The 25,105-nt window shown below is 40.0% G+C and overlaps 1 protein-coding gene across 5 annotated transcripts in view; it reads left to right on the top strand.

Moving 5' to 3' along the window:
* Nucleotides 1-25,105, top strand: part of St7 (suppression of tumorigenicity 7) — a 243,285-nt gene that overhangs the window by 32,937 nt on the left and 185,243 nt on the right. Inside the window, exon 1 of one of the 5 annotated variants that reach the window (XM_057769153.1) lies at nucleotides 23,279-23,629. The exons of the other annotated variants lie outside the window; for them this stretch is intronic. Within the exon in view, the coding sequence (XP_057625136.1) occupies nucleotides 23,608-23,629 (22 nt within the window). The 5' untranslated portion in view covers nucleotides 23,279-23,607. Of the gene's footprint in view, nucleotides 1-23,278; nucleotides 23,630-25,105 lie in introns of those variants that run through there. 5 annotated transcript variants of the gene reach the window in all.

Genomic DNA, 25,105 nt, shown 5'->3' with positions numbered 1-25,105 from the left:
CAGCAAGCATGTGGTTCTTTCAGACTGAGATATTTTCGATATCTAGCCAACGGATCTCCCATCATATTTTACACAACCTAATGTGTACTTTCAGATGCTCCTCTTACTGCTTTACTTGATTTACCCCCATTTGTTTGAGGACACAGTAATAGATAAGAGATATAGAAGTGATGACATTATCACTGAATGCCTATGTTCCTTAAATCATTTAATGCCCGACTGTAATGCAATAATTGTCTCACTGGTGATTGTGAGGTTACATCGAACATAGCTTCTGTAATCAGGGCTCCATTCATGGCAGACTGAGTGCGCGGTACAGCACTGCTTACTGTCCTCCACTTCAGGAGGCTCATAGGATGCTAAGTGAGCCAGCACTGCACTGGCCCAGTCACTGAGTTTTTACCGTTTCCTGAAACCTGGAAACAGTAGCCACGTGATTAAATTTGTTAACAAAATTGAGTCCTGATCAAGGTTTCAGTTTGGATCTACCACACCAACGTTTATCAGGATTAGTTCTCTTTGCCACTAGATGGCGCTTGCCCATGTGTCTGTGAGGTCCCCTATGGAAGCCTCTAATTGTGGATCTTTGAGAATTGTGCAATGGTGTTGATAATCATGCTCACCTCGACATTGGGATTTTTTATGGTTAAACCACTGTGGGTGGGGTAGAGGCAAAAATTATCTGAAAATTTATTGTTGGCCATTCTATTAATTATTGTTTATTTGTTTTAACTTCTAACCCCTAAGTATAATCATGAGATATTTTTAAAAAAACTGAGAGGAGATATAGTGTGGTTATGATATTTGTATTGTAAAGATGTGTTCAAATTGGAATGAGGCTAATTCCTCAACTAGATAGAACTATCAAAGAAGCAAGCCAATTGTACAGAATCTGAAAACAACTTCTCTCATGTAATTTTCTTAAAAAAACTTTTTATTAATTCTTTGTGTATTTCACATTATGCATCCCGATCCCATTTGTCCCATCCCTTCATATCTGCCGTCTTCCCTTGCAACCTCCCCCCAAAATAAAATAAAATTTAAAACAAAACAAAAACAAAAAAAGAAAAAATGTAATTTACTTCTGATTTTTCCATACACTCAGGAAAATATAGCATATGGTTTACACTGACACCTATTGATAGTGGATAATCAGCACAGTCTACACTCAAGGAGATCGCATCTCTCCAAGTTAGTGACTGCTTAAAGCAATAGGAAGCATTTTCTGCATTCTCTCCTGGTAACATCCGGGGAACAGTCATTTGGCCTGCCTCGCTTGAAGATACACAGCTAAGGCCTGGTCTCTTCCTTGATGAAGGGAGACATAGTTAACCGTATTTTGCTGAGGTTAATTGTTCTGGCAAATACAGTATAAGAATGAGAGGAAAGAATTACCAAAGTCTGTGGTGTAGGACAGCTTCAGATGGCCTGAAAGGGGACGCCTGTGAGATGCTCCCGCTCACTGTGTTTTCCATGGAGAGATGACGTAACTAGTTTGGGACTTACTACTTTGGAAAGTAGATCATTTTAATTTTTGGAGTTTACCAAATAGCACTCAGAACAGATCTGTGCACATGTGAGCAGAGTCTCTTACGTTTGAAAAAAGTGAGAAAATTTTAGACTCGAGTGAAAAGATGATGGGTTATGCTAGAAAGGACAGACTCTAGAGTGTTCCTAGACATCGACAGAGCTGGAAGCAGTGGACAGATCTCCCCAGAATCAGATAGTTCTTAGAATGAATGCTTTCCAGCCACTTTCATTTTTATTACATCATTGTCCTTATTCCTTAAATGACTGATAACTACTGGTCCTTGGAGAAAGACAACACAGTGGCCAAGCTCTGCCTGCATCAGATAAGATAGGGAAGAGAAGTGGGAGGGGCAGGTTCTGGGCGGACACTCCCTTAGATTGGAGATGCTCAGATCATCAAAAGTTATCAGTTAGTAGTAAGATGGATGAGTTAGAGGTAAAAGAGTATATTTTGGACACAATCAGCTCATTGGTGTATTTAAAGTCCGCAGAGAAGGCGTGCTTACTGAAAAACAATTATACATAGAAAGCGTTACATTGCATTCTGGGCTTTCTAATGCAGAGTAAGATTGGGAAGAAGCAGAAAAACCAGCCAAGAAAACAGGATGATCAAGAAGTTATGCAGCAGGGACTTTGGGGAGAATTACACCATTCTGAGCCGTTAAAATCATCTATTTGCATTGCCCACCTCCAGCTTCCTGTCCTCCAGTCCTTCAGCATCACCCCTTCAGGTCTCTGCTTTTCAACAGAACACTACTGAATGTACATGAGTAAGAGTCCCATCCTTGCTGGGTGTGATGGTGCACATCTTCAGTCCGCTCACTCGGGAGGCAGAGGCAGGCACATCTCTGTGAGTTCGAGACCAGCCTGGTCTGCATAGTGAGTTTCAGGACAACCAGAGCTATCTATTGAGAGCCTGTCTCAAACAAGCAAGCAAAATGAAGAGAGTCTGATCTTACACCTTCTGTTGCAGACAAACGGAGAAAATGTATCGTTTGATGACTTGAGCTGGGAGCTGGATCAGTGTGAGTGCTTGTTGCCTAAATGTGAGGATCTGTGTTAGGGACTGTGGACCCCCAGACCCTGAATTTCCTGTGCCGGAATAAACAGCTTGTTTTTCCTATGCTTGCAGCTGCTCTGAGCACGAGCCTGACGGCAGGGGAGTGGTTTCTGGTGGGCCTGCAGCTGAACGATGCTGTGAGCTAGGTATAAACTGCAACTCCTAGGATTGTGTTGGGGTTCCTGCCCCTTCACACCCATATAGCAGAGGGACGTGTCTTCTACTGTTTGGTTTCTAGTAGTAACTCTGTATGCTGTTAGTTCTTTATGTTTCCTATCTTCAGTGTGTGGTAGTGCATTTGGGGAAACGTTGGGAACTGAGCTAAAATCCCTGCCCACTTTTACAAAAGTCTACCTAGTGATAGATAGCATGGACTACTGGTTGACCTTGCTTCATCATACCAGACTTGTCTATGTGCACATAGTCTTTGCCTTTCCAGGCAGGATATGAAGCCAGTCTCTCTACCGTCTGCTAAGAATCATTTCCAGAGTCTGTGCCCTCCTGTGTTCTAAGCACTTTGCATAATAATCTAACATCCTTTTGGGAATGGGAAACTTGGCTTCCTACGGGAAGGAATCAGGCATGCCTGTGCTGTGCTGCCTCCCAAACTGTTTGAGATTGGTATATCTCGTCTCTCCAGTTTGAACATTTGGACTAGTAAATAAACTTAGGTACTTCAAATTGGAGAGCTCTGGTCTAAAGGAGCTATGGCAAAATCGCTCCAGTCCACAGTCTGGAGCTTCAAATAGTCCAGAGATAGGAAAGCAGCCTTGCCTGGAGTTTTTTCAAGAATTTATATTATAAACTTCTTAGCTCTATGCCATGAAGCCTCAGCCCCTCTGCAGATACAGTCCCAATGTATGATAAGATGTCTAGTGAGAGACAGAAGAGGAGATTAAATGCCCCTGAGTTTGGAAGAACAAATAGACATCTCTGTGGCCCAGAAAGGCCAGAGATAGAAGGTCTAGGCACACTGCTTGCATTATTTTCATGACGAGAATTATCTATACAAGATAATTTAACTTTTCAATAATACTGTTTATTTAAATGGTATTATAAAAGAGTAGATCTACTTGCTGGCTACTAAGCCTATTGTTTTGATACTAAAGTTTCTGTTTTTAATGTTGCTTGTGCCTGAAGTTTCTGTTTAAAGCCAGTTGTTAGAGTTTGCAGATGAACTGTGGACTGCAGACACTTTGTTTTACTGCCACCGGAGAGGTTTTGAAAGATTTGTTTTATGTTTATTTATATGTATGTTCTGTGCATGCATGCTGTATGTGGCTATGTATATGTACACTTATGGATTTCAGAAGGGGGTGTTGGATTCCCTGGAGCTACAATTACAGGTGGTTGTGAGTTGCCCAGTGCAAGTGCTGGGAACTAAAATTTTATTGGTGTCCTCTTGTATAACAGCAAGTGCTCTCAACTGCTGAGCTATCTCTCTAGCCATGAGAACCCTTAGGTCATAGCTATGTTTGTGGTTTGGGAGGGGTAGGGGTCTCTGTTACTTATACTGGACTTGTACTTACGAACCCCTTCCTCAGCTTCCCGAGTGCTGCGTTACAGGTGGGTACCACCGTGTCTGGCTTTGCATTTTCAATTTAAATAGCTGTATATAGCCACCTATTAGATAAGACAGGCTTCAAAGTACCTTTAATACCCCCATGACTGGAGGGACTAGAAGTCAAAGAGCAAAGTGACCTTGGGCTTTTTTCATGCGATTTACTGTTCCTTTAAGTGGTCATCCAACATCCTGTATTAACTTCATTTGCATTTGCAGCTAATTATGTGGTCTCTCAAAACAACTAGTGCAGTACCAGAAATTTCTTTTAAGTTTGGGGCCACTAGGAAGACTGGTGAATACATTAGAAGGCTAGGGAGGGCTGTACCATCTCACCAGAGAGCATATGGAAATGCATGTAGGGGCTTTGTGCTGTCACAATGACTGATCAGTGTCACTGGGCATCGATGCCTAGGGGATAGGGGTGTTAACTGTTTAGTCTTATCCTGCCTAAAGCATCTATAGCATCTTACTGGATAAATGCTGGAGGCTTTTTTTGAAGGTAAGAATTTTATTAAAGTTTAGAATACCAGCAAAGGTTGAATCATTTCTGAAAAGCTCCTATATTTGATATACATTCACCAAAACCCTCGCCCTAAGGATTTTCTATGTTTTAGCCTGGGTCCAATAATTGGTAGATCATTTTTAAATTGATGCTGTTAAACATGAGAAGTCATTGAGAGTTGCTTAGAGTTGACATAGTGAACCGGGAATGGTATCGAATGTGCTTAAAACCCCAGGGAAATGATTGAAAAGCGTATTCTTCATAGAGGGATGACAGAGGTGTGGGTCTCATGTGAGTTGAAACCCCATTCAGCTACGACTTGTCCCCGTTTTAGAAGACAGATTGCATCACGAGTTGCATTTTGTGTTAGTGTATCTGTGAATTGTATTTCCAAATTTCCAGGCTACCTTCTTCAAAGAACGCCTTAGGGAAGCACGTGACCAATGCTAGGCGAGGTTGAACAGTTTGCCTGCTTTCTGTTGTGATGTGGACTGCAGGTGTCTGCCTGAAAGGAGCTTTTCATCTGATAGGCCAGCTTCCCTGGGAAGCTTCATGTGTGTGGGAGTCACAGAGAGTAAGGTGAGCCAGGTGTGGGACAGGCGGTGGTGCTTTTGGAAGGTCTGTGTCAACAATCGTGTTACTGTCAATATTGGCTATGTATTTAAAAGGACAAACGTGATCATTTTTCTTATTCTCCCCCCAAATAACACAGTAAGTACAAGATTCTTATTTTATTCTTGCAATTTCTGTTATACCCAGAGAAAAAGTATAATCAAATTGTACGGAAATCTGCTTTGTGTTTATAATTTTAGCTGTAAATCAATTAAGATCACTTTGGTATTTCAGGTTTACAATGTAGTATTTGGTTATGTTTGAAGTTCATTTAATTAATTCCAGTTGATAGCATGATATGTTTTCAGTACGTTATCTTAAAATGATAACCAGGTTTATGCCATCTCTATGTATTTGTTGTTCTATGTGTTGGAGTGGAGTATACGCCATCTATGTATTTGTTGTCCTCTGTGTGGAGTGGAGTATACGCCATCTATGTGTTTGTTGTCCTCTGTGTGGAGTGGAGTATACGCTATCTATGTATTTGTTGTCCTCTGTGTGGAGTGGAGTATACGCCATCTATATATTTGTTGTCCTCTGTGTGGAGTGGAGTATACGCCATCTATGTATTTGTTGTTTTATGTGTTGGAGTGGAGTATACGCCATCTATGTGTTTGTTGTCCTCTGTGTGGAGTGGAGTATATGCCATCTATGTATTTGTTGTCGTCCTATGTGTTGGAGTGGGGCATATGCCATTTCTGTGTGTTTGTTATCGTCCTGTGTGCTGGAGTTGAGTACATGCCGTCTCTATGTGTTTATCATCCTGTGTGTTGAAGTCTAGTATATGGTGTTTCTGTGTTTGTCATTGTCCTGTGTGTTGGAGTGGGGTATGTGCCATCTCTATTTGTTTGTTATTTGTGTGTTGGAGTTGAGTACATGCCATCTCTGTGTTTGTTATCCTGTGTGTTGGAGTGATAGTGTCTCCATCCCTCCTCCTTTACTTCCCTCTTTCCCGACTCTGTACACATTGCCAAATACTTTAAGAGCTCTTGAATGAAAACTTGTCCAAATCAAAAACTTAGAACCTATAGTCCATTATGTTTCTTACAATATCAGCTGCACCGACTGAATTTGCTTTTTAGAATGTGGATTTTCTTTGTGCTCTACTGAGGGACTTTGAAGGGTGTTTGAGGAAGAGGTGTAAGTGTGTTGTCTGCCAGCTCTGTTGTCTGACTAGAGTCTCTTTCCTGGGGGTATCTTTGCGTTGCTTTAGTCTGTTGCTTTTGACATTTCTGGAACCTCATGGAAGCTCCCACTTAGGGTTTTCCTTAGGTATCTCTACATCCAGATGAATAAATACTGAAAAGTACAGGTAATAGAACTTTTAGTACTTATTCAGATTCAAAATGAATCTGTAACAGAAAACTTTGAATTATGGACCAACCCCCAAGTGCTGTGGAATGTTTTCATGGACAGTGATAACCAGAGTACAGGGAGGTGACCAGAAGGTGCTGGGACCCCACTTTATAGTATCCATTTGGATTGTAGTTTTACCACTTCACTGTGGATGTGTCTCCTGAAGCGATGAAATAATCTGCTTTTAAAATCCCTCAGCCATCCAGGAGCATGTTGTGTGCATCAAAATATAGCAACCAATTCCAAGACAGCCAGAGTTCTGTAAAGATATCCTGTCTCAAAAGCCAACCAAACAACCAAATAAGAATAAATAACGTGTAGCCCATTTAAAAAGCTTTAAAAAAACTTTGCAAGTAGGGATTTTTTTTTAAAAAATGCATACTTTTGAATGAGTTTTAAAAATTTTTTTTAAAAGAATACTTCATGGCTTTATATGATTTTGACCATGTAACACACAAAAAATTCAGACATAGTGTTATAGCATATAAAATATTCTAAGGCGATCAATTAATTTTAGGACTTTTATTTCAAAATCTTTTCACTTATTGAAAACTCCAGGAAATAAACATCCCCAGCCCCATCTTATGTGACGTCTATGGCACTGGTTAGTTTTCGTCAACTTGACACAAACTGGAGTCTCCTGGGGAATGAAACCTTAACTTGAAGAATTGCCTCTATCAGATCGGCTGGAGGAAAGTCTGTCGGGCATTTTCAGGGTTAATGATGGCCCTGTGAGGGCTCCACTCACTGTGGGCAGTGCATCCTTGGAGGGGTGCTTGCAGGTTATGTAAGAAAGCAGCCAGGTAGCAGCACTCCTCCATGGTCTCTGCTCCAGCTGCTGCATCCAGGGTCCTGCCCAAGTTCATGTCTTAGCTGCTGGGGATGATGGTGTGACCTGTAGCTGAAGAAACCTTTTCCTCCCTAAGATTTTTTTTTTTTTCACAGCAATAGAGGAAAAACGAGGACAGGCTGTGTTTTCCATTAGCTCCTACAAACATACTCACACCCCAGCACTAAAGAGAGCTGTCAAGAGGAGCATCCAGTTCTCAAATCCCAAAGCTCAGTGCCTACCACACATTGTATTCCTAGGATACTTGAACAGCTAAATTGTTGTTTTGAGCATAAGACCTGAAATAAGTTATTCACCTTGACAATACTTTTTCTCAATGGTATAGATTTTAATGATGAATGCCTGAAAACAGAGATTTGGTTACAGGAGTAAAATTTTTTCCTTTTCTGTTTATTTCATATGTAACATTTAATATGATTATTCCTTATACCTGGTGTTTAAAAATAGATACCAATCTTTTTTTTATAATTATTTAGGGATAAGTGCTTAAGTATAATTTAAAAATAGCACATAGGGCTCCATCCTCCCTTCCTTCCTCCCTTCCTCCCTCCCTTCCTTCCTCTCTCTTTCTTTCTTCTTCTTTTTTTTTTCTAAAGAAATACAAACATTCCTAAGCATATTTTTACTTTTCATTTGGTTGTTTTGTTTTTCAAGACAGGATCTTTTCATGTAAAAGTTGAAAGTTTTGGCTGTCCTGGAACTCTAGACCAGGCTGGCCTTGAGCTCACAGAGCTCCTCCTGCCTCTGCCTCCTGAGTGCTGGGATTAAAGGCATGTGCCACCACCGCTCAGCATTTTTATTTTAAATGATTTATTCTTCTTGCTGTTTTTTTTCTGCACGTACGTCTGTATGCGAGTGTCAAATCTCTGGAACTGGAGTCACAGTTGTGAGCTGCCATGTAGGTACTGGGAATTGAACCCAGGTCCTCTAGAAGAGCAGCCAGTGCTCTTAACCACTGAGCCACCTAACTTCTCCATCTCTGCATCTTTTTACAGTACAAAGACAAGTTCTGGTGAAGTGGAATATATTTGTTAATATGTTAAGATAAAATACCTTAAAGTTGTTCATATTACTTAACACTATTTGTTTCTGATTTATTATGAAACATTAGACACTATCATATGACTAAAAAGTCCAATTTTACTTTGACATGGTAGAAAATCTAAAAGCCACTGATCTCATCCTAGATTCAGCTCTCTTTCCTTTCAGCTATCTACTGCGTATAGTGAGCCACAAGCTCTCCGCGTTGGGGGCTGGCATTAATAGGAAAGTATGGCCAGTTCTCATGAGATCTGTGTCACATGTAAGAAAAGGATTTATTTATTTTATTTATGTATATGTGTGTATGTGCCTACTATGTCTGCAGGTGCCCACTGAAGCCAGAGGGCATTGCCCTCCTGGAACTGGAGCTACAGGGACTTGTGGACCACCTGATGTGGGTCCGGGGTATCAAACCCAGAGTCTCTGTAAGAGCAATGCATACTCGTAAGTGTTGAGCCATCTGTCCACCTCTCTTTTCAAGTTTTTAATGAATCGCTGACGGGCATTATTGATAGAGCTCATGAGACCGCGTTCCTTCTTTGCATGCCGTATCACACTTCCTCCTAAGTGCCAACAGGCTGTGGAAACAATGACTAACGTGGAGCTCTGCTGTAAGATACGGGAGGCAGCTTGTTTTCAGACACTAATTTAAAAATAAATTATGCTCATGAAGAGTATGTAGGACATGTTTCTGCTAAGAATAAAAAGGGAAACAAGGGCCTGAGAAAGAAATCTGAGTTGAATTGAGAAATTTCATATATAAGAATATTTCAGTGGAAGAAGAGACCTTTTTAATTAGTCATCTTCACACTCAAAAGGCTGATATACACTTTGAAAGCTGTAACTACGAGACAAAATGTTTCAGAGCTGGTTTACTATGGAAGAAGAAAGTTGGTGGTAGTAGCTTTATAATACTAATTTGAATGATTCCACTCCTGCCATGTTCCCACCTATACAGTTGGCTTCTAATGGTATTTCCATGTGAACTCAACAGCAGCTTAGCTCTTATCTGTGTAACTGAGGCCACAGTTGCCTAAGATGGGATCCCAAAGGAGATCTTTCTCTAAGTTTAATACCTTCAATGTCTATCATATGCACTCTGCCTAGTATGTTTATAAGTAGAATCAAAGTAACTTTTCAGAATGAGTCAAGCTTTCAAAGGAGGGCAGCTGTCACAGGTGTGTTTTGTTCCTTCCTACACATTGTCCTTGTGTTTCAGGAATGCTGCTGTCGGTTGGTAGCAGCGAAACATGCTTACCTATTCTAGAGGAATGGATTTCCTGGGATTTAGGAAGCGCTCAACTACACAAGTCTGTTCATTTATCCTTTAATAGCAATGCTGAGCAAACATAAGATTAAACAATACAATTTGTTTTTTTATAATTTATAATGTCTATTTTTAATTAAAATTTATATGACGCCAGTAAATATATGACTTGGAATAAATATTAGCAAAATTGGAACCAAAATACAGTTAAGTTTTACAAAGCCTTTATAATTTTTTTAGCTATTTTTTTCTGGCTATAATTATGTATAGTTTATGGTTACAAAATTTTGTCTTAAATATTATTTCAAGATTGATTGGTCCCTTAGCGGCTGGATTGCACAGTTTTTAGGCTGACATTACATGAAAGTGCCCTTAAACACCTGGATAGATGGGTTTCTTACTTCTGCAGGAGTGAAGAACTGTGTGAACTAGAAAGCAGAAACTGGCTCTGATTGTGCCATCGGGCATTAGTTAGCTACTAAGAATATTTTGTTTTAAAAAATCAACTGTGATAAAATACACACCCTAAAATTTACCTTCTTAGCCATCAAGTGTGCAGTGCAGTTCAATAGGAGGATATTTGATTGTTGAACCAGTAAAGCCTGCTGGGTGGTGGCAGTGCACGCCTTTAATCCCGGCACTCAGGAGGCAGAAGCAGGCAGATCTTTGTGAGCTCAAGGCCAGTCTGATCTACAAGAACTAGTTCGAGGACAGGCTCCAAAGCTACACAGAGAAACCCAGTCTCGCAAAACAGGAGAAAAAAAAGGAAGAAAACAAATAGTAAATCTCTATCTCTTTCTCCCCGAATCTCTAATTCCGTCTCTCTCTGTGCTTTATGTGCCCCTGTACGTGGAGTTCTCCGTATTTGCTCCTCTGTGACTCACTTTCTCATTTATCTGGATGTTCTTAAGGTTCATCTGTGTTAGAGCATATACCAAAATTTTCATTGTATCTTTTTTTGTCTGTCTTTTTGAATCTGTGTAAACTTGTGATATTTTCCTATTTCTTTGTAAATTATGTGTCCATAACAAAAATGTGTTTCAGATATTATCCAATATCAGTGCATATTATCATGGATGTATCAGTTCTTTTTCTACAGGTTGAACATTCCTTATTTGAAATATTTAGTAACAAAAGTGTTTCAGATATGATATTTCTTTAGACTTTGGAATATTGTATATGCATGGTGAGATATCTCTGTGGTGAGGCCCACGTGTGTTATAATAAGAGCGGCAGACTAAGTTTCTAGCACCCGGCCGCCCGCATGGCTAGCTTTATACCCGAACTAATTACACGGAAACTGTATTTTTTTAATCACTGTCTGGCCCATTAGCTTTAGCCTCTTATTGGCTAGCTCTTACATATTGATCTAACCCATTTTTAATATTTTGTGTAGTACCATGAGCTGGCTTACCAGGAAAGATCTTAACCTGCATCTGTCTGGAATGGGAGAATCATGGCGACTCCCTGACTCGGCTTCTTTCTCCCAGCATTCTGTTCTGTTTACTCCACCCACCTAAGGGTTGGCCTATCAAATGGGCCTAGGCAGTTTCTTTATTAATTAACCAATGAAAGCAACAGATTAATACAAGACCCACCTCCATCACACATGTAAACATACGATTTATGGATACTTCATATCCATAGTCTGAGAGCAATTTACAGTAATAATTTTAGTGTGCCTGTATTTTGGCTGAAATCTGTTGCTCGAGGTCAGGTGTGGAATTTTCCATTTGGAGAGCGTGTTTGTTGGCACTGGTGAGACTTCGCGTTCTGAGCACCCCAGTCTTCCTTCTTTGCACTGTTCAGCCTGTACAAGAGCCGGTATTCTTGTTCTGTAGATTGAGAAACAGAGGCTTGGAGGAGAATAGTTTTTCATTTCTAAGTAACAATTGCAGACCTAAAGCCAGGATTGTATGACTCCGGAGTCCTAGTTTATGTAGTATGAATCACCTTGGTTAGGAGATGATTGTTTCAAATGAAGCAGTGCTAAGGAAAAGTTTTTTTAGAAGTCAAAAATTTGTGTGACCTTTATGCTTTGTTATTGCAGTTGGCACAAATCATTTCCCAAGCTTTACCCTTCACCTTACTCTCTCTCATCTGGGTCAAGACGGGGTTATTTCTTTTCTTTTTTTTTTTTTTTTTGGTTTTTTGAGACAGAGTTTTTCTGTAGCTTTGGTGCCCATCCTGGAAGACGGGGTTATTTATAAGAAAATAGTAATTTCTTTGGTCAGAAGTATGTTTTTCATGGTCTTTCAGAAAGCTAGAGATAAGAAAGAGGAAATTACCTTCCCTGAAGGACAGGGCGAGTGGAAACACCATCCCCAGAAACCTGGTTGGATATGTGGCTGGTGCAGCACACTGTGGCATTGTTATATTTTAGGGACTCAGAAATAATCCAAGTTCCTAGTTTCACAAATCAGGTTTTGCTTTGAAATGCCAAATCTCAAGCTGGGCGGGGGTGGCACACGCCTTTAATCCCAGCACTCGGGAGGCAGAGGCAGGTGGATCTCTGTGAGTTCGAGGCCAGCCTGGTCTAGAAGAGCTAGTTCCAGGACAGGAACCAAAAGCTACGGAGAAACCCTGTCTCGAAAATCAAAAAAAAAAAAAAAAAGCCAAATCTCCTAAAGAAGTTAACTGTGTGATTAAAATTTAATCGAAATTTCTTATTTCTCAATAATTCTGTTTCAGCTTGTATTGTAAACAGAGCCAGCTTCCACCCTAGAAAATAACTGTTGCTTAAATACCATGAACGCATTTGTGCAGTTTCCTGGCTTATAGTGTAATTGTGAGGAAGCGTGGAAATCTCATGGGATTTTTATTTATTTATTTTTTTTTTAGGAGTTTTGATGACTAGAAATATATGCGGGGTGAAAATGACTGGACATGACTTTGTCCTGTGAAAATAGCCAAGGATTTCTTGGAAGTTGCTTTAACATTTATCTATCACCAATTCAAATGCAATAGGGAATGAAGAAGGTACTCAACTATAAATCTGTGCATTCTCTCACGGTGTCTTCTGAAATACAGGGAACTGAGGTCAACATTTCTGAGTTCCCGTCCCCATACCTGAGACAGAGGTTGATGGAGTTCATTACTTCTGCGACTCATAGAGCCACAGACTTCTTCTTCAAGAGAACCTTCAAATCAATGACAGAGATGTGCACAGAACACACACTTGTTTTTGTGTGGGCTCCAAGCTATTTTCTAATATTGAAAAAAATTTCAAAAGACCAATATTTTGGGATATGTGATGATTATTTTAGATTTTCCTCAGAGTCTATACTGTTTCATCAGAACACAGCTACCTTCATTTATTTAGAATGTCGATGGGAACTTCTGTGTTAACTGCAGCTCGTGTTGTTGTGATGGGGGCTGGGAAGGTGAACAGACCAAAACCACACAGGAAGGGTGGTGGTTTGCCTGATGAAGCTGCTCTACAGAGGTGTATATTTGATGCGTTACCTCCCTGTTCGTTGTAGAAACCTAGACTTTGATTCTGGTCTTCACAGTAGACCATTGATTCAAACGTATATAATGTGACTTTCACTCTCAGTGAAATGAATAAGACTATTAGGGTTGGGTTCATGGTAGTAAAGAGAAAATCTTAATTATTCATATTTCAGCAGCATTTTAATTTTGATTGTATTTGTCATGATTCATGATGTTAAGATTAATTAATTCTTTTTGTCAATTAACTTTCAATATGTAAAATATCCACATATACCCCATCTTCTAGTAGAGGAAAAGCATTAATGATTAGGATATTTTACTCAAAGTCTTTGAACACTGTCCCTCTCCTTCCCACTCTTTTTATTCAGTGTTGGGTTTCTTGAGGTCCATGGAAGAAGAGAGGCCCCTGCTACTATAAAGAAGCCTGTGCCTGGCAGCCATGGAAAGCTTTGAATGTTGCCACCGTTTTTTGACAGCTTGGCAGTAGGTGCTACCCATTAAAAGAGCCCTCAGTTGAAGATTTGGAGTTTGGAAGAGCAGATTTCCTCTCAGGCTCATCCACACATTTGTTTGTACCGGTCTTTTGTTCCTGGGGGAGGGGAGAGCACAGGTCTGTGGCACAGGGATGTGAGGACACCGCTTGCTTATTCCTAGGGTTGTTGTACTGTCAGGGTAGGTGAGGTGAGGTATTTGGGTGGAGCCCACTAACAGGAGCTGCCTTCAGTCTGCAGGAATCTGCTTCAGCTACAGACCCCTTGAAGTGGAGTCTCTTCACACTTTGAGGTGAGCCCAAGATGCCCTGTAAGCAAAGCTAAACTCGAATCGCCAAAAGATGAAAGGGAATACTGAGACTGTCCGCAGACTAGAGTGTGTTATGTGAAACTGGAGGCTGTGAGGGAGACTTCTTAGGCAAGGTTTGCTCTTGATGCATCAGCGAGAGGAAGCTGGATGAGGTATAATCTAAGACTTAGTTGTGACGTGTGGTGAGGAGGGAAGAATTGAGTTATGGATAATGTAGGGAAACCCCCTATTATCATTTCTACAGTGTGGAAAAGAGGGGGAATGGTTATCATCCGACTCTGGGGCTTTCAAACCTTTAATTATCAAGTGATTTACTGTATGGGTTAGCAATGTAAGCTATTGTGGTAATGCTATGGTTTTGGGGTTTAAGAGGGAACAGAGAAGTGGGAGCTGTGCTCATTCTCCTCTGGGGAGAGCAGAGAGCCAGGAGCTCACATGGTAGAGCTATGCACAGTAGGAAAGTGAAGGCCGAGGGAGCCTTGCCTCATCCCCGCTCTGTCGCTGTGGCCCAGCTTGGGCTGGCACAGGTCGAATGCACGCTGCTGTAGGCACTGTCCGTCCACATGTGCAGCTGCCTGCAGTGCCCGGAAGATGGTTTCCTGGCAGTAATCCACCACCTCCGGCTCTTACAGCAAACTGTCCTAGCCATCAGGACCATATTTTCTTCAAGGTAGCTGCAATTTTGTAATCCCAGGACTTCTGAGGCAGACATAGGTGGAGCTCTGTGAGTTCAAGGCCAGCCTTGCAGACTTCAGGCCAGCCAAGGCTCCAGTGTGAAACCCTGTCTCAAAAAGCAAAACAAAGCAGATCGCTGCAATTGTGATGTTTATTTAATAACTCGGAATTGCAAATTGTCTAGGTGTTCTAGTTACTTGGGAAAGGAAGGAAACTTGTGGGAAAATACATTTTTTGTCTTATTGTTAGGACAGGTAAATAATTATATCAAGATAAAGTAGATTATATCAAGATATAGTAGAAGTAGATATAATCTTATATAAGATGTAGTAGTACTCAATATCATAACAATTGACATTGAAGAACCAGGTGGTGGTGGCACACACCTTTAATCTAGCACTAGGGAGGCAAAGGTAGGTGAGACCAGCCTGGTCTACAGAGCAAGTTCCAGGATAGCTAGAGCTACACAGAGAAACCCTGTTTTGAGAAACAGTTTTAAAAAAATCAATAATAGTCAGTGAAGGAAAAGATGGCTCAGGGTGTTTGGCAATGTGACATTAAAGATTACATCAGGCAGAGCTGTCTCAGTAATGACCATATGCCCTTACCAATTGAGATCTATTTCAGGACTCGGGTAAATGAGTTGGTGGTCTTAGGTTCTAGATATACTTGCAATGACTGTTTTATCGCCTTTATTAGTTTTATTAGGTTTCTGTCGGGATAGTGTTTTAAGTGGACCAGTTGCATAGACATTCCATGAAATGAATGAGCAGCGACCTCATGCTTGGATACTGGCTCTTTTCAGTATGTGACTTCCTAACACTGAGAACTAGCGCAAGGGATTGATAGCCTGTGGGGTTTATTTTAATTATTTCACTTAGAAAAATTAGTTAGTTCCCACCCCCACCCCTGATTTGAACCTAAACTGACAGGAAATGAATGGGGATTGGAGAGCCTTTTCTAAAGATGACTTCACAAAAACAGTCAAAGGGGCGCAGAGCCACAGCGGTTACTGCTGAGCTGAGATAAGCAGAAGTGTGTGTGTGTGTGTGTGTGTGTGTGTGTACACAGCATCACAAGGCAGGCTTCCCCCTGCATGCTCCTTTTCGGGAACTGTTTGGTTTTGTGGTTGATAGAGTTGTGCTTTGAGAAATGCTTCATTATGAACTATATGGCAAAAATGACATTTAGAAAAGATTCTGAGTATGTAGAATTACTTTAAAGGGAATACTTAAATTTGCTCTTTTGAAATTGTGTTGCGTTGTGTAATCTTAAAAGTATACACCAGTTTACTCCTTAAATATGTGTGAATTAGTCATATACATGTTGTGACTAATTTCAGATAAGCTTGCAAGGGAGTTTCTCAGACGTACCCCGCTGTTTCTCCTGTATCAGTTTGAGTCATACCCAGAGAGACTTCAACTGTAGCCCACGGTGAATTCACATTTCTTTTCTCTTGGCCAAAAGTTTAAAGTCAAGTATTTGAGTGCAGGTTATGTCACACAGAAAATAAAATTTATGCACAGTTCTGGAAAAAAAGTCTTGGTATACTAGTAGTAGCCAAAGAAAACACACACACACACACATTCACTCACACACACACACATTCACATGAGCTGTTATTGTTTGTGCTTTAAACAAAATCTGAAATAGGGTATTGAAGAGTTGTAGAGTAAGTCTATTTGGGACACCAAACTTTACCTAGATTCTGGAAGATTCGTTCCCTGTAGCATTGGGGCTGAAACAGGAAGGAGCATATCCCACAGTTCAGTGTGAAACAGCCAACTTCGTAACAGGCAACCTTTTTTAAGTATGCTTTAAAATTTCGAAACCTTAATTGTCACTGTGTGAGAATGTGTGTGTGTGTGTGTGTGTGTGTGTGTGTCAGCATGCGAGTGGTGTGTATTTTTGTGAGTGCGGATGTGCATGTCTCTACTATCATGTGGAGGTCACAGGACAACTTTATGGAGTTGACTCCTTCTTTCCCTTCCATGGGTTCTAGCATAGAGTGCACAGATTAGGCTTGCATGGTGAAGGACTTACCTGTCAAACAGTCTTGCCCATCCGAGTATGCTTTCAGTAATGAAATTTTATTTTTTTCCAATACTAGAAGTACTAAGTCTTTCATTTTTAATTGATTTTATGTTGTCATTAATAAACTTCTCTATTGTTTTCAAGAAATGCTTTATTATTGTATAATTTTTAAAAATTTTATCAATTCTTTTTTAATTGTTTTTATTATGCTATACATTTTTCTCTGCTCTCCTCCCTTCCTCCCCCCTCCCCTTTCTACCTGTTCCTGTGGCCCCCACGCTCCCAGTTTACTAAGGAGATCTTGTCTTTTTCCTATGTAGATCCATGAATGTCTCTCTTAAGGTGCTCTTTCTTGTGTAGATTCTCTGGGGTTGTGAATTGTAGGCTGATTTTTCTTTGCTTTATGTCTAAAAGCCACTTATGAGTGAGTACATATTATATTTGTTTTTCTGGTCTCAATATGGCTTTTTCTTCTTTTTTTTTTTTTTTTGCTTTTTTCGAGACAGGGTTTCTCTGTGGTTTTGGAGCCTGTCCTGGAACTAGCTCTTGTAGACCAGGCTGGTCTCGAACTCACAGAGATCCGCCTGCCTCTGCCTCCCGAGTGCTGGGATTAAAGGCGTGCGCCACCACCGCCCGGCCTCAATATGGCTTTTTCTAGATTCCTCCATTTTTCTGCAAATTTTAAGATGATGTCACTTTTTTTTTTTTTAACCACTGAGTAGTGCTGCTTTGTGTAAATGTACCACATTTTCTTTATTCATTCTTTGGTTGAGGGGCATCTAGGTTGTTTTCAGGTTCTAGCTATTACAAATAATGCTGCTCTGAACTTAGTTGAGCACATGTCCTTGTGGTACTATTGAGTATCCTTTGGGTATAGACCTCAAAGTGGTATTGCTGGGTCTTGAGGTAGGTTGTTTCCTAATTTTCTGAGAAATCGCCAAACTGATATAAAGGGGCTGTACCAATATGCACTCCCACCAGCAATGCAGAAGCATTATTCCCTTTACCCCACATCCTCTCCAGCGTAGCTGTCATCAGTGTTTTTGATCTTGGCCATTCTGACAGGTGTAAGATGGAATCTCAAAGTTGTTTTGATTTGTATTTCTCTGATGACTAAGGATGCTGAGCATTTCCTTAAGTGTCTTTCAGCCATTTTAGATTCCTCTGTTGAGAGTCTTCTGTTTAGGTCTGTACTCCATTTTTTTTTTTTTTGGATTATTTGTTCTTTTGATGTCAATTTTTTTGAGTTTTTTGTGTATTTTGGAGATCAGTCTTCTGTCCGATGTGGGGTTGGTGAAAATCTTTTCCCATTTTGTAGGTTGCTGTTTTGTTTTGTTGACTGTGTCCTTTATTTTTGTAGAAGTTTCTCAGTTTTAGGAGGTCTCATTTATTGTTTCTCTCAGTGTCTGTGCTACTAGGGTTATATTTAGGAAGTGGTCTCCAGTGCCAATGCATTCAAGGCTATTTCCCACTTTCTCTTCTATGAGGTTAGTGTGGTTGGTTTTATGTTGAAATCTTTGATCCATTTGGACATGAGTTTTGTGCATGGCGATAGATATGGATCTATTTGCATTCTTCTACTTGTTGATATCCAGTTATGCCAACACCATTTCTTGAATATACTTTTTTTTTCCATTTTATATTTTTAGCTTCTTTGTCAAAAATTAGGTGTTCATAGGTGTGTAGATTGATATCCAGGTCTTTGATTAGAGTCCATTAGTCCTCTTGTCTGTTTTTTTTAAGCCAATACCAGACTGTTTTGATTACTGTAACTCTATAGTAGAGTTTGAAGTCAGGGATAGTTATGCCTCCAGAAGTTCTTTTATTATACAGGATTGTTTTGGCTATTCTGTTTTTTTTTTTTCCATGTGGAGTTGAGTATTGCTCTGTCAAGGTCTGTGAAGAATTTTGCTGCGATTTTGATGGACATTGCATCGAATCTGTAGACTGCTTTTGGTAAGACTTGTATTTTTACTGTTTATTCTACCTACCCAAGAGCATTGGAGATCTTTCCATTTTCTGGTGTCTTCTTCAATTTCTTTCTTTAGAGACTTAAAGTTCTCATCACACAGGTCTTTCACTTGTTTGGTTAGAGTTGCCTCAAGATATTTTATGTTATTTGTGGCTATTGTAAAGGGTGATGTTTCTCTGATTCCTTTCTAAGCCCTTTTATCACCTGTATTAAGAAGGGCTACTGATATTTTGAGTTAATCTTTCATCCTGCTGTTGTTAAGATGCAACTTTAACAAGTAGATATTAAGGGAGATACTAAGAAAAACTTTAAAAGGAGGGAAAGGTGAAAACTAAGATATGACAATTTTAAAATTTGTATGTATGCTTAGAAAGAATATATGGTTTAAGTTCTGTCATATCAGTAGATACATTTATTAGATTAACTGTCTGATGTAGAATGAAGCTATTTTGAATATCATCTTCCATAATTATTTTACTTTATTCATTTCAAACATGGGTACATTTAGTTCAGTACATATGAATATAGCATCTCATGCTTTCAGTTCTGGACAGTCAATTATTTTGTGTACGAGTAGAGGCTGCACTTGCCGCCAGCACAGTTCAGTGTGACCCCTCTCCTATTGCATCACATTTTCAGAGCACCCAAAGGGGTAGCTCCAACAGAAAACTCACACTTGGTGGTTTAAAAATAGATTTGTTGTAAAAATAACATCCAAGGGACCACATACATTCCTGCTTCTGACTTTGCCGTACCTTCCACTTGGTTTCTATGTGACTCATATGGCTTCCCCTTCATTTTTTCCAGATCTTTGTTGAAATGTCACCTTTTCAGGACCCACCTGGAAATTTTGCTAAAATGCTCTACCTTTCATCCCATTTCCTCCGATTCCTTCCTATTTATCTTTGAAATATTCATGGCCGCTTGACATACTATGTGTCTGTTTCTCTGTTCCATCAACTAGGATTAGTGTAAGCTCTAGGGAGGAGGCATTAATTTATACTGTGACTGCAGGGTAAAGCAGCAGGCTCCAGGAAAGAGGCGTAAAGAAATGCATGAGGTTCCTTTTAGAAGTGCTTTCTGACTTCTGTTACGGGCTCAGCAGGTAAAAGCACATGCCATCAAGCCTGGCAACCCAAGTTTGATCTCTGGAATCCACGTGTAGGTAGGAGAGCACCAGTTCCACAAAGACTTTCCGCCTTTTGCATGTGCACTGTGGCTCATGACCCTCCATCATGGGCTCTCACACAGGGTGAAATAAGTAGAATGATAATTGAAAAGGATTTCCCAGTTATATTTATCAATATGATTCCAGTTTTGTGATAGTTTCTTTTTTTTTAAATGTATGTGTTTGTGGTGTGCATGTTCGCTTTTGCCTGTGTGTGCATGTGGAGGTCCAACGTTGACATAGGAGTCTCCTCAGTCACTCTCCATTGTTCTCATTGAAGTTGGAATCTCTGAATTGAGCCCAGAGCTCCCAGATATGGCTAGTAGCTGCACAGCTTGCTTTAGCCAGTGGGCACTCCCCATTTCCCTTTATGATGATTATTTTGAACAAAAAATTATTTGGACTATTAGCGTTTTCTCTCATTGTTAGTTTCAATTCATTTATAAATCAGATCATATAAATCAGATTATAAAACAATTTTAATATTGTTCCTATTGCATGTATTTGTGCTATATGTGTGTGGGGGCGTATGTACCATGATGTGCATGCAGAAGTCAGAGGTGAAGCTGTGCAGTTGTTTCTCTCTTCCCACCTTTACATGGCTTCGAAGATTGAACTCACTCAAGTCCTCAGGCTTGGGCAGAAAATACTTTACCAACTATCATCTTGTTGGTCCTCATTGCTAATTTTATCCTGTAATTAATAATACTGTATTTGTGAGCAGAAGGGCAAAGTCTTAGGCATTAGTAATGAGAGAATTACAAATTCAGAAAATTAATTTGGTTTTAGAATCTATGTGTTTTGTTTTGTTTTTTGTTTTTGGCAGGTTGCGGGGCGGTTTAGAAACTTCAAGTCAGTCTATTTTTCTTCATTTGCTTCCTTTGCGTCTTTGTTAGGCAACACGTTAAAATTTGGCCTTATTCTCTTAGTGTACTAGAGGAGATAATTAGAGCAAATGAAACTTCTGAACTAATTGTTGTCAGCCAGGAGTACTCAGTGATGAGCACCCAAATGCTCCAAGGTATTTAGAAACACCTCTGGCCTCCAGGTCACACAGGTCCAGTGGTGTAAATTCTGTCAATTGCTGACATGTTAGTTGCCTACAGTTTTTAACAGATGGGCGCCTCTAAGATTATCTAAAAAGAAAACTTCTTGCAAAACATTGCAACCCTTAACTTAATTCTTATCATCCTGTGCCAAAAAGAGATATTGATTTGTGAGATAATGCGCTCTCGGCTCATGCATGAGTTAAAACAAGGAACACCTAGTCAGCTGCTAAAGTACTTGTTGCATACAGATCATCATAGCTTTCGTTGGAAAGTATCTTTTCCTCAGGAGATCATCTTTTCTACTTTCTCTAATATTTATGGCCATATGCAACTATTATTTGAGTGACTTTGTATACAACCTAAAGTAAATCTATCCCAAGGTAAAAGCAAGTAAACAAACAAATAAATAAATAGCTCACATAAGATAACCTTTGGTTTTCAGGTTATCAGCTTTAAGTGTATTACCCATTGTCACTTGATAGAGATACATCTCAACATTATTAACATTCGTCCTTGGCTGTGGCTTGACGGATGTTTTTGAAGGCAGACATCTTTTATATATTTACGATTTCATTGATACTGAAATTTTTAGTGCTTCTATCGTGTTTTGGTTTTCTTTGACTGCTTTGTTCGTGGGTCGCTATCCACATTTTTTACTCCCTTGTTTCCCTTTTTCATTTGAACTTTTAAAATGCTGTATAATTTTGGCAATTATTTGTTCATTTTTCAAGAGATGTTACAGTAGACAGGTTAACAGCTTTGGAACCAGACCTCCCGATGTGAATCCCAGCATATTGTTTATGACTTACACCATCTTGGCAAATTAACGTTTAAATGTAGGCAATGGCAGTACCTCTTCATGGAGTCAGTGAGATTAGATGAATGATCCCATGTGAGGTTCCAAATGGCTCCCGACACACAGTAAGCAGACAGACAATGCCTACTGATCTTCTTTTCTGCAGCACCAGCTTTGTTTACCCTGATTATTCACCGTGGCTCAGTGTTTCAGGATGCTGGGCCAGTTTACCTTGAAAAATTGTACAGCGAATACAATGAGCTGTTTTGCAGGCAGCTAAGACAATGAGGCGGGTCTACTCTATTAGCCAAGGAACTACTAATGCTATTCTTGGGTGGTAATTTGCAGCTCCACCTTCCTGCCATAAATTTAATGTTTAAAGGCTGTGTCCATATTAAGACAGTTCTTTGTAAACAAAAATTATTGAAAAAGGTATGCATGTTGAGAATGGGTGGAGGGGAGTCTTGAACCCTTGAACTTCCTCTTGTACATGACTTTTAAGGTGTTGCACTATGCACACAATACTCTTTTCGTACAGCTCAGAATGTTTAAAACATTGAAACACGCTTCCTTCTTTACTCGTGTTAAGTAGGCACTGTAATGAAAGTCCACATACTTTTAATGTGTGTTTTAAAAACCAGATGTAGAGGAATAAGTCAGATAAAGCAGGAGGATTTTTATGTGCTCAGTGAGTCAAGAATCATACTGGTATTATTTTCAATTATTTTTGTTTGAGTGGATTAAGAAGAACTATGTTAGTTAAAAATGTCCATTCATCTACAAGTACGCAGGTATTGAACACAGCCTTACAATATCTGAGTTACTCTGAAAATGACAGAAAATTTCAAAAGGTAAAATTTAAAATAAGGCAGAAGGAATAGGAATTTGAATTTGTGTGTACACAAATCTGTGGTTTTTGTATTTGAATAATATTTGCCAATAAGTAAAAGTGTAACCTCTTCTATTTGAGGCTGTGTGCCAACCATTTGCACTATTATCTCATTAACACAGTCCTGGACACTTAATGCTGCAAACATGTGTAGCATGCATCTCTCCATCTATTTGTGATTGAATGTATATCCTTGGATGCCAGCCTACCATAATTTACAGAAAATAATCTTGAACTCTCTGTAATTACTTTTCAATGGAGATTATTTTTCTCATTTCTGATACTTGTTAATTCTCCTGCAAAGCTTTATTTGCCATATTGCAACCAACATCCCTGACCCGCATATCTTTGTGGTTGGTTGATAGGAAGCCAGTATGTAAATTTCTCTGAGGTCTCTCACTGACTGGCATCACAGGATGAATTGCTCTTCAGGAGGGGGAACGTGCTTGTGGTTTTGGGGCTTGTGTATTTTATGACAAAGGAATTCCCTTTTGAATCGCGCTACTCCCCTGAAGCCCTGGAGGCTCTGGTTCAGGCAGCCGGCAGTCCGTGTGTGCAGTGTCCCTGACGTCATCCGGCGTATGCATAAGCCCTGCTATTGTCTTACTGCTACCGCAGGCTGAGGATTGCAGTGTCTGTGCTGTTCTCAGACCTGCCCTGACTGCGCTACCTAGCCCTGCCTCACTGCATCCCACAACAGGCGCGCTGGCCTTCCTGTGCCTGCCGGATTTTGAAAAGCAGCTCTTCGGTTTGGGATGGTGTAGGAGACCTTGCTTTCCACTCTCGGGAGAAAGCTGACGCTCTTAGGGGAGAATCTGGCAGCTGGACATAGCTCGGACTGCATTGTCTGGCTTCATGACCCTCGCCGTGTAGCCAGCTCATCTCCTTGCTCTCAGGAGCACATGCACATCTTACGATTGCTTATTTCCTTTTTCCTTTTCTTTCCTTTCTTCTAATTTTTTTTTAAAAGCAGCTTCTGGAGCCAGCCATGTTTGGTACTGAATCCTCATGTAAGTAAATGGATCCTACTTCTCGTCTATGGAATCTGTGTGCTGTCAGGGCTTCAGTGGCTCAAGTTCTTGTCACTTTGCCTTAGGTTGATAATATTTGCATTGCCTCTAATTACAGAAGAACTGGTCTTGGGTAGGAGACTTCCATGAAGAGGATTATTCATTCTTAAAGCTAGGCATGCCAATGTGGTCAAAACGAGGCCTCCAAGAGGGAGGAGGTAAGAAGACAGGACTCAGGGAGCCTCTAAGAGGGAGGAGGTAAGAAGACAGGACTCAGGGAGCCTCCCAGACCTTGCTAATTGATGAGATCCATTGTCAGAGGTTCCTAATGTCCTCAAACCCTACAATAGGTGCTAGAAGACTCTGAGAGCACAGTGTTTGCAAGATAAGGGCTTATAATTTTCATTTAAGGAGAGATAAAGGTGTCTGTATATCTTCCTCCATATTTTCACAAGAACACATGGGTAGATACTACATGTCGATTTAAGAACAATAAATAGCTTTTTACTTGAGACAGAGTGCTTTCATGATGGCTTCAATTTTGATGTGTTGGCTAACATCACAGAACGGCAGCTTTGTATAGGTTTTAAACTTATACAATAAAATTGCTTTGGTGCAGAGCAGGCCCTGCACAGTGGGCTGGGATGAACAGCAGTTGTAGATACGCTAAGTAACTGTTTTTAAAATGATGATATTCTACCTAGCTGAGAACGATTTAACGTTTGATGTAAAGTAACATAGCTTGTCAGTGAGGTTGTACAGGCTCCGCAGAACATTTTGCCACCATCTGTAAGCAAAGGTGACAGTTACAAGTGTCCAGAGGTTTGACCTACTGGCCTGGCTTTGCAAGGGAGAAGGGGGCTGGGTTAAGACAGGACGTTGGAGAAATCTATTTCTGATGAATTTGTAATTTGACCTTAACTTTCTGGTCACAGCCATCCATGCGACTGTTGGATAGCTGCTGGTTATTGTAGAAGAACAGCATTTGATGAGCACTAATAACCCTCAGTTCTTTTGTTTCATGACTGCTTTTAAAGAGGCTCATTTTTGTTTTATTGCAGAAGTCTCCCATCTCCAGTGCTACCGTATTTTGTAATCAAGTTTAAGACAAACTCATAGTGAGATTTAGTGTCCACTAAACATATGTTTAGTAATTTGAAAGTATTTCAAAATTTATTTAATGATACATTTGGAATTCTTGTCATCCAAGAAACAGATCATTCAGTGGCAGAGATCTCCCAGTTTCCCATTTCAGTAACAGAATTTAATTGATGTAAGACACTAGGTGAGGGCAGAAATAGTCATACTGTGTATTTAAAGGAAAATTAACGCTCTTAGTGGCATTTGAAATGCATTGTTGGGCTCTTATACTAGGGCCTCTTCCATTGTCTGGCCTGTTTTTCCAAATAGACAGTTTTTTATTTCATTATCAAACCTTACCTTTTGATGGTCTCACCAATGTGTTTTTGGTCTCCA

The sequence above is a fragment of the Chionomys nivalis genome, chromosome 1 (genome assembly GCF_950005125.1).
Source record: "Chionomys nivalis chromosome 1, mChiNiv1.1, whole genome shotgun sequence".
NCBI classification, from domain to species: domain Eukaryota; kingdom Metazoa; phylum Chordata; class Mammalia; order Rodentia; family Cricetidae; genus Chionomys; species Chionomys nivalis.
Note: the sequence above shows the minus strand (reverse complement) of the source record. Positions and strands in the feature narration are given on the sequence as shown.